The sequence below is a fragment of the Abramis brama genome (assembly GCF_963993115.1).
Source record: "Abramis brama genome assembly, chromosome: 1".
In the NCBI taxonomy this organism is placed as follows: Eukaryota; Metazoa; Chordata; class Actinopteri; order Cypriniformes; family Leuciscidae; genus Abramis; species Abramis brama.
The window spans coordinates 35,994,687-36,004,099 of record NC_139963.1 but is presented as its reverse complement, the minus strand read 5'-3'; the positions used below and the strand labels follow the sequence as shown (position 1 = coordinate 36,004,099).

Genomic DNA, 9,413 nt, shown 5'->3' with positions numbered 1-9,413 from the left:
TTTAACAGGGACAACTGCTTAAACCGAGGTCTGTTAGGAAAGCCTTTTTGGGAAATGCAGATTCCCTTTAGGATGCCAGTTGCCAGGTGCAGGATTAAGAATGCATCACACACACCTAAACACTGAAATACTGAAGCCAAAACACTGGGTGTATACTGAAATAATAACAATCTGTGCTGCTTAATGGATGTGCATTGGTGAACGTATTTGAGGATACATATACCTCTCATTTTTAAAAGATAAAATTATAGGGGATGGGAGAATCAATGAATTATGAACAATTGCCATTTTGTGAATATCAAGTAATCATGTAATCAATAAAAAAGTAACTGTGATAGAAATAATGAATAAATATGAACATGAATAAAATGCACACAAAAAAAAAAGATTAATAAATGTAAATGGTCTGATTGTTCATTTGGCATACTGCAGTGTTGTCATCGGTTTATTCACCTAAAGAATAAACCTAAAGAATAATTTCTTTCTTTCAGCCAAAGAAAATATCTACTTAAACAAGTGCATGTTTTGGGGGAATGTTCATGCATATTGTTATACTTATATAGGACACTAGTTCCTATAGAAAGCAGTCTCGAAGGAAGAGCTGGGGGTTTTTTTCTTTTCTTTTTTTTTGCCCAGTTTCCTCTGCTTTGAAGGGCTGAGCCAAAAGAGGCAAGGATGACTGCAACAGGCCCACCACTGTTTCATTCAGTGGATCTTTGTTTTTGTATAGCAATCCTGCAATGCTGTGTCCCACCTGGGATGTGTAATCAACATGGGACCTTATTTTTCCTTTGACAATCTAGCAACAACATATTAATATTTTTTCCTGAATGTAAACTTATAGTTCCAGGATAATGCACCAGCTCAAAATGGGCCTCTGGACATTTGTTCCATCCTTTTGGCTTCAGGAAGTTGCCAGATTTGCCCAGGTGATTGTCATACTGCAGCTTTGAGTTGCTAAATTAGTGTATGACAATAATCAGTCAACTCATAGCTCTCAAAGTTGTCACTAAGCTTAGCAGTGGATTTACATAAATTTCTCCTAGAATAAATATGACATTGTGATTCAGAAGAACTGCCTTAAGTAGAAACTGCTTTAATGCACTTGCAATCTTTGCATGTTGTTTCAGGACATGAGGGAAAGAGTTGTTGTTCCTGGTGGTTTTAGCATTGGCTTCTAGGAAAGGGAGAATAGAGGACATGATTCAGTCTAAACACTTGTGGCCTATAGAACGGGGTGTGATGTTCCACAGAGGACATCAAAACCATTTGCTTGCCTTGAAATCTGAAGCTGGCTTTCCTCCAGTTGCTGCCAAGAACTGCATGACCTTTTTGGTGTTCCCGGTCTTGCCGGCACCAATTTCTCCACTAGGAATATGTGATATTTTAAAGCTCATCACTGTTCTCAGCACAGAGCCGTGGTATTATTTCTAACACACGATGGCTGTTTTAGAGCTGGTTTCACAGTTGGTATTTATTATTAATTCATATTAATCTAATTTCATTCATTTTTGAGACCACACATAGTTGGATGAAGAAAACACAGCATTCTTAACAAATAAAAAATAAAAAATAATTTTCTAGTCCAAATATCTTAGCATCCTTAAAATGTGCTAAGTTTATTTTTCTTACCCTCATGATTCAATATATATTAGAAATATATATCAATTAGAAACTGTTTTTAGATTTGCATTCATGACTTGGTTACCAGTTATTAAATCTAGATTATATCTAGAAATCTACATTTTTATTTTTCTATTGATAAAAAAAGTGAGCTGCCCAACTGAGTTGAAAAAAAAAATTTGTAAGATGATTATTTTCAATATGCACCACTCACAACACTTACACATACATATGTAAGCATGTATGAAGGGTTAATCAAGAGTGCTAACACAAAGCTGTGAACACACATGCTGCTCCCTGATACACAGAAGCTGTTCCTGGCAACATACATAGGTATCCAAACTCAGCTGTATATTCTGAGATAGCTACATTTGCCTTCTAAAAGGGGTCATGAACTGCATTTAAAAAAAAAAGTATCATGTTCTTTGAAGTCCACTTATAATGCAAGCAAGATTTTTACATAAAAAAAACATCCTAATTTCGAAGTAATGAGCTATTTTCTATCCTGTTTTTGACCCTCTCTTTCAAACACTCCATTTGTGCTGCATTCAAGACTTGGAAGTAATGTAAAGTATGCTTGGTTAACAGTTTTTCATATTTCTCATATTTTTATATTACAATAATTCCCCTTTATTATTAACGTATATACATAATATACAAATAGTATGAATCCACCTATAAATAGGCCTATAAAATCACCAATTAGCAGAACCATTTGAACATAATTTAACAATTTTGGAGGACTGAAGCAACATTTCTAGCTGTAAATGCAAAATGCATTGAAGAGTCATTTAATGAAAGGTGAACCAATTTTCATCTAACTAGTCTATTTTTGTATGATAATATATTTTTTGAGTCTGTGAGTTTTCATTTGCATATTATCCACTCGCATAAAATAGACAGAAAATACTAAAGGTATAAAAAGGTATTTTTTGACTCTCGAATGCTAATTATTGGTCACAACCATGACAACAGAGAGAGCAGCAGCCAATCTGATTTCCAATGTCCACCCCAATACATTCTCCCTCGACACGTGTAATATTCTAATACTTTTTATTAGCATATTTCTTAAAGGAATTCTTTAAGACCCCACTCCCAATCTCTACCGAGGGGGAACCCCATGTGAATTTATTCATTCACACACTTTCATTCAATTCCTTCTCTACTTCATCAATTGTTCAGTCAGTGAGTAGATTTTTTTCTTTTAGTTTCAGAGGCTCTGGCTGTTTCAGGCAGTTGGCAAACAATCAAATCCTGCATTTATCACATGTTACGACCAAGAGATGGCAGAAGTGAGCTACATCAACATCTCAATTGATTGAGAAAATTAGGCCAAAAGGGTGTCCATCTGTTCATATTTCATATTTGGGTAGTTTCCAGCATATGTACCACATTCTAAAACAATCTCACATATATAATTAGTTGTGAATGGTGTTAGACTTCCTTGATGACTGTTGCTGTTCTCAGCTCATGTAAATCTGGCATTTAATTATAAGCCCTTGCAACCACTCTCTAAAATCCAAAGCACACAAATACAAAGACTTGTAATTTGAATTTAAACTGAAATACATTTTTACTCAAATTAACTAATTGTCATAACATTATTATTGAGAAACCCTTTGATGCAACAAATATGTTAAAAGGGCAAACAATATATAAACACTTAGAAGAAAAGTTATTGAACCTTAAAGGGTTCTTTCAGGTATATAACATTTTAGGGGTTCCCATCATGGGATAATTTTATGGATTTAGTTTGAATTAATTCATTTTATAAAATATTGTGTCATGTTATAAAATATTTTATGTAAATATAAAAGAAAATATTATGACTTAAGCATCTTGTAAACATACTTTACTACACTGTAAAAAAGTCGCTGACTTAAAAAGTCGCTGAAAAACTGACTTAAAAATGAGTTGAATCTTGTATAACTTGATAAGTTGAAAATTGCTTAACGTATTTTTATGAGTTAAAGCAATGTAAAACATATGTTGTCATAACTTTTCATATAATTTTACTGAGTAAAATTTTAAATAAACCGAAACATAAAAGTAAGTATCATGCAATAATTTAAGTTATGAAGGGTTCTTTAAAATTGAATCATACATTTTTTTGGTTCTATATTAACCCATTGAACCTTTTCTAAGAGAGTTGTTAATAGTTTCAGTATAATAGTTTTAATTGGCCCATAGTCACATTGAATTTTCAAAATGAGCAATATTATGATCAATATATCTGCATGAGCAAGATGAGCTTAAAAGTGTCAAGCCATAATTACATGACGTCCTAAAGAATTTATCAGTACATTGGAATGTGTCCATTTATTTAACATGTTCATTTTTTAATTGTGCATCAAACCACATTGCATCACACAAAGAACTGATTAATTGCATTAGTATTTGTTTCCATTTTAATGAGTCTTCAGATCAAATACATTTCATTCTAATGCCAAGAGCACAATGCCTTTCTTCTCATTAAAGTGGTGACGGATAGAAAAGGGCCAGTGTGTGGCCTGCCTCCCTCATTAGCCTGCTGTTTATGTGTGGATTGGCCTTTCTTCTGCACAACACTATTAAATGGCTCTATTGTTTCCAGTTGCTAATGTCCTTGAATCCAGTCCTTTCCCCTACTGCTCAGACCAACCTTATTTGCTTCTACCACATGACAACTATCAAGCGAATTTAATGTAAATCATCATCTGGTTAGCCTATTTATTACAAGTGACAACAACAACATCTATCTATCTATCTATCTATCTATCTATCTATCTATCTATCTATCTATCTATCTATCTATCTATTCAAATATATATATATAAAATTAAATTAAATTAAAATTAAAATACTTTTAATGACATCAGCCAACGTACATTTTTTCATGAAGTAATTCAGCTTTGGACAACATCAAAACGCACATGACTAACATCCTTTTACATCCCACAATGTATGTACTGCCAGCGCCAGACAGAAGAGCGCGCGCACGCCCAAGCGCGAGTACGTGCACGTTCCGCTGTACTAACGTGATGTCAGAACGCCGTTGAGCTCAAAAAAATGTTAGCCTGTGTTGTTAAGTCTGAAAGCTACAGGGGATTTGCCAGACGGAAATAATACCGTTTTATCGCCTAGAAACACATGCACAACCCACATATTAGCGTAGCGCGTTTTTATACGTTTTTATATCCGCTTGAAGCGAGCGTCTTGGGTTTATCCTGAGAGAAAGTTCGTTGGTTATTTTGTGGGAGTGATGTCGAATCCTGGGACTCGAAGGAACGGGTCAAGCATCAAAATCCGACTGACAGGTAAAGCGACCACAAATAAGCTCCTTTATTGTTTTAATTTAATCTTTACGGAGTTAATGATCATTTCGTACTTCTAGTTAGGTTATTATCGCTGTGTGTTTGTCGCTCATGTGTGTGTGTGTGTGGAAGGCTAAGCGACCGACTATCCTGCTAGCTTCTGCTGCTGGGGCGAGTTGCAGCAGCCTGGCTCTTCATGCTAAACGCATGCTAAGACGATAAGCAGTTCTTTATTTCATCAACATCCCTATAAACAGCACAATAGTCCGTGGACATGCTTTATTTTCACTTATGTGAACGTTATCAGCCGAAAGCGGCTCCCCGTGGATGGTTTGTTAGGTTGGATTAGTCATAAATCAGCTGAGTGTATACCGGATGAAGGAAGCAGAGGCAGCTGTTTTCTCGGTTCCCCTCATCTGGATGGCTGTGTCTCCGTTATATATTAAGATATTAAGACTTGCCATCGTGTGTGGCAGACTGTTCGTTAATATTTTGCGTTGTGTCTTGCTTATTATATTTGCTCACTGAAACAAGTTAACAAAGGGTTACTGTGCTTGATCTTTCTATGCTTGTGTACCGTTTCACAATGCACTGATGGGGTTTTCTTGGGAAGGATTTTTTTTCCCCTACTCTTTTGAAATCACTCTTGCTTGGAAATGAACAGGATATGATTGATGCATACTGATCTCTATGATATCATCACAGACATAGTGACAGTGCCCTGAAGGATTGGATTTACAATTGCCTCTGTAAACCAAATCTACTGTTGACATATCAGTGCCTTTTAAAGTGTCTGTGGAATAGAAAGATTAGTATGATTGCAGAAGTACGCGGTTATGTGCTTTGTATCACATTATAGACTCAGCAGGGACAAGGATATAGAGGATACTCATATTTTTCTTTTTTTTATATATCTTTGGACATACAATAAGGTCCTATTAGTTGATGTTAGTTTATGCATTAACATACTACCATTACCTAACAATGAGCAGTACTTTTGTTACAGTGTTATTTATCAATATTTGTTCATGTTCTTTAACAAATTCTAATCGGTTAATGTTAGTTGATGTTAGCTCAAGTCCATTGAAAAATATTAACAGATATGGCTTTAGATTTTAATGGTGTATTAGTAAATGCTGAAATTAACATTTACTAAGATTAATAAATGCTTTATAAGTATTCTTAATGTAGTTAGTTTATTTAAATTAATGTAATTAATGCTAAATGGAATTGTGAAGTGTTACGGCTTTTTCCTGTTGACCGTTGATGTATGCCACTAGAACAAGTGGATTATATCAGCATGTTGTCATTTTAAATGTGAGAAAGTTCGAATTTTAGTTGGACATAATGTTTTTTTGTTTTGTTTTGGGGTTTTTTTCATCGCACATGACCCCATTTTTATCTGACAGAACTGTTTTGACATCAAACATACAGTGAACTACTTTGATGGAGGCGATGATGACACCATATAAAGACATTGTTCCCGCACAAACAAGATAGCTCTGAATGAGCTGCTCTTTATTTTACGCAGATGTGTCTGTGTCTCACAACATCTCCTCTGTGACCACTTGAGAGTTTGTTTGTGGAAGAGATGTCCACAGCAGAGGTGGATAGCTTTGGGGCCGCAGACAAACCCAGCGCCTCCAGCTGTGCTGCTCTCCCCCCTGGGCCCATGAAAGGAATTCTAATTGGACAAGGAATGTCTGTCTCATGAAACAATGAGTGTTGAATCTCTTCAATGGCTGCTTCACTGTTTAGTCTCGCGGGGCGTTTAAGTCCAGAGGATTTGGGTAACCAAAAAAAGCTTGCAAGATTTTTATCTGATAGCATCAGTCGATTCAGCGGTGCTCCCTTTAGGCGTTTGGGTGAGAGAACATTATTTTTCAGTTTTATTCCAAGCAAAATAATGCTTGTGTATGCTGGTATGTTTTCAGTTGTTTCACATAAACTGATATCGTTTAGTTTGTGTAAATGAGAAGGAGCTGCATCTAATCTTGTTTCTAGGCTAACTAAACATTTAGGAAGTCAGGGAATTGTAATGAATTTAATGATTCTGCTTCTGATTCCTTTGAATGATTCTAGTTCTTCAGCGATTTCTTTAAAGGGATAGTTCATGTACTTGCATTCGTGTTGCTCCAACCCTTGTCTTTCCTTCATCTGTGAAACATAAAAGATATTTTGAGAAATGTCAATGGGCTCCAGTGTAGTTTGGTTCCCACTCTAGAAAGCCATACATGTAGAAAGTTTGAAACGACATGTTTTCAATTCTTCATTATTGTTTTTGGGTGGACTATCACTTTATTAATTGCATTAGTACTTTTTGTATATTTAATTTTTTTTTGTGTGTGTGTGTCTGTTCAAGCACAAGAACATGCAGAAGATAAATCAATAGGGCTGTACTCAACCAAAGAAAATCTTGGTCGACTGAAGTCCTGAAATTTTCGACTAAAAATCGACTAAAATCGACTAAAAATGACGAAAAAAAAAAAAAAACAACGTTAAATTAATTAGATGCGCAGTACTTGGTAGCCTTGTTGTCCGCCTAAATGAATTATAAATAAATATAAACAACTAGTAGGCTATTTGCAGTATATTAAATCGTTTTTGACCTAATTATTTTGCACTGAAATGAGTCTGACACTCGAGTCTGTCGGCTCTGACAGCGCTGCATCACGTGCACCTGCGCAATATCATAGCTTATGATTTCCGAAAATAGTACTATGTTGTCAACTAGTGATATCATCACAAGAACTGTTGAGGAATATGCAACATAATTTAGACAATTATTTTTGTCATATGTTATAATAATAAGTTATAACTGTCAGACACTATCATTTCACCGTGCATGTCCTCGCACCGAGCGAGGCTGAACATGAGCTCAGCTTCGCAGCTGAGACACGAATAGACTATTAACTTAAAGCTTTTACTCTTAATAAACACAAAAGGCACGTCCACTTTAATAAAAAAAGAATATTTATTAAACAAACCAGATCAAGAGCAGAAACGAAATAAAGTGCATAACTGAAAAATAAAGCATCCTAGGCTCAAAACTAACACAACCAACAGCACAGCGCAATTGCGCATTAGGCTCCAAATAAAAAATAAAAAAGTTAGGTTATCACACTAAAACATTGAAATATGCAAATTCTGATATGTTCATATAGCCTACTCAAAACAGACAGGGCAAGCTAACGCAGACAAGTGAGCTTACCACTTTTAGATGATATGTCATGTTTGTCGTCGAGCTGTGGAAAACTGTTGCTTGCAAACTTTGCATTCGACCTTTTTCCTGTTATCAATTTTAACAAAATGCTGCCACACTGTTGATTTCTTTGTTGTTGACATGTTAGAAGAGGACTGACTATTAAACGCTCTCACAATTAAATAAATAATATTCAGCATCAAACCTTCTAGTTATCGCTCAACGCTCTCTCTTGGGTTGGGCTAATCCGAAAAAGGTGAAAACAAGGGGGGTGTTCTGAAGACAGACTGTTACAGTGAAACAAGGGTACTCTGAAAACACCCCCATTAGCAGTTAGTGCTTTCCACCTGATGAAATGAGCACGCCTCAGCGCGGCAAAACTGATGAAATAATTTTGGTCGAACCAGAACGTATCGACCAATTAATCGACTAATCGACTGAGACAGTACAGCCCTATAAATCAATGTGCTGTTTGAGAACTGTAGAGTTCGCTTGTGCTGGAATGGTTTAAAATCGCTTGAATGTGTAAATTGGCAAGAAAAAAACATGTGGAAATGATACATTTTCACTTTATAATAGTTCAACTTTGCAATTAATCCATGAATTACATGCGTGCTGAACCGTGGGGCCTGGTCCGTACGGATCACAGATCAACTACAATTCATTTAACCCCTATCCATTTAACAGTGTGTTGCCAAATGAGATCATTTCAGATTTCAGCGGAACAGATATTGGTGAATACATTTCATGCTATTCTTGCAATTAGTGCAATTTTTTTGTATGAATATTCACAGCCTCTTTACTGGTGGCACATAGGTGCAGTCCTTCCAAATTGGCCCCAACTTCAGGCTATATTGGAATACTAAAAACAAAAGAAATGAAAAACAAACAATATTGTGGTAACATATTAACACGCAACTCATGTATGTTTAACTTCATAAAGGCTTATGCACGACCAATCAGTAACAACACTGAATGAAGTCTCGTGAGCCTTATGTGCAACATAACAGTGACAGTTCTCACGAGGTTCAGTGCGATATGGTTACATGAGTCAGATTATTTCAGTATAGACAAAAGAACTGGTTCTTGTACCTAACCCCACGTGCTAGCCTAAAAAGTGATCTTTCGTCAATAATGGTTAAAAAAAAATGTTTTTAGTCAACTTTCATCACCTTTTTTACACAAAGATTCCTGGTGGTTTTGCAGTGTAATAGCTTTATGCCATCTGACAAGTGTTGACAATCAACACGTTCACACTATAGTCTAGAAAGCTTTGACGTCAGTATGCTTTTTGT

General features: G+C 35.7%; 1 protein-coding gene across 2 annotated transcripts in view; it reads left to right on the top strand.

Annotated features, from left to right (window-relative positions):
* Positions 1–4,632: 4,632 nt before the first annotated feature.
* The window catches only part of smurf1 (SMAD specific E3 ubiquitin protein ligase 1), a 45,309-nt gene continuing 40,528 nt past the window's right edge, over positions 4,633–9,413 (top strand). For both annotated transcript variants that reach the window (XM_084089131.1, XM_084089130.1), the window contains exon 1: positions 4,633–4,919. In XM_084089131.1, coding sequence (XP_083945257.1) covers positions 4,865–4,919 — 55 coding nt within the window. In that variant the 5' untranslated portion in view covers positions 4,633–4,864. The remainder of the gene's footprint in view (positions 4,920–9,413) is intronic.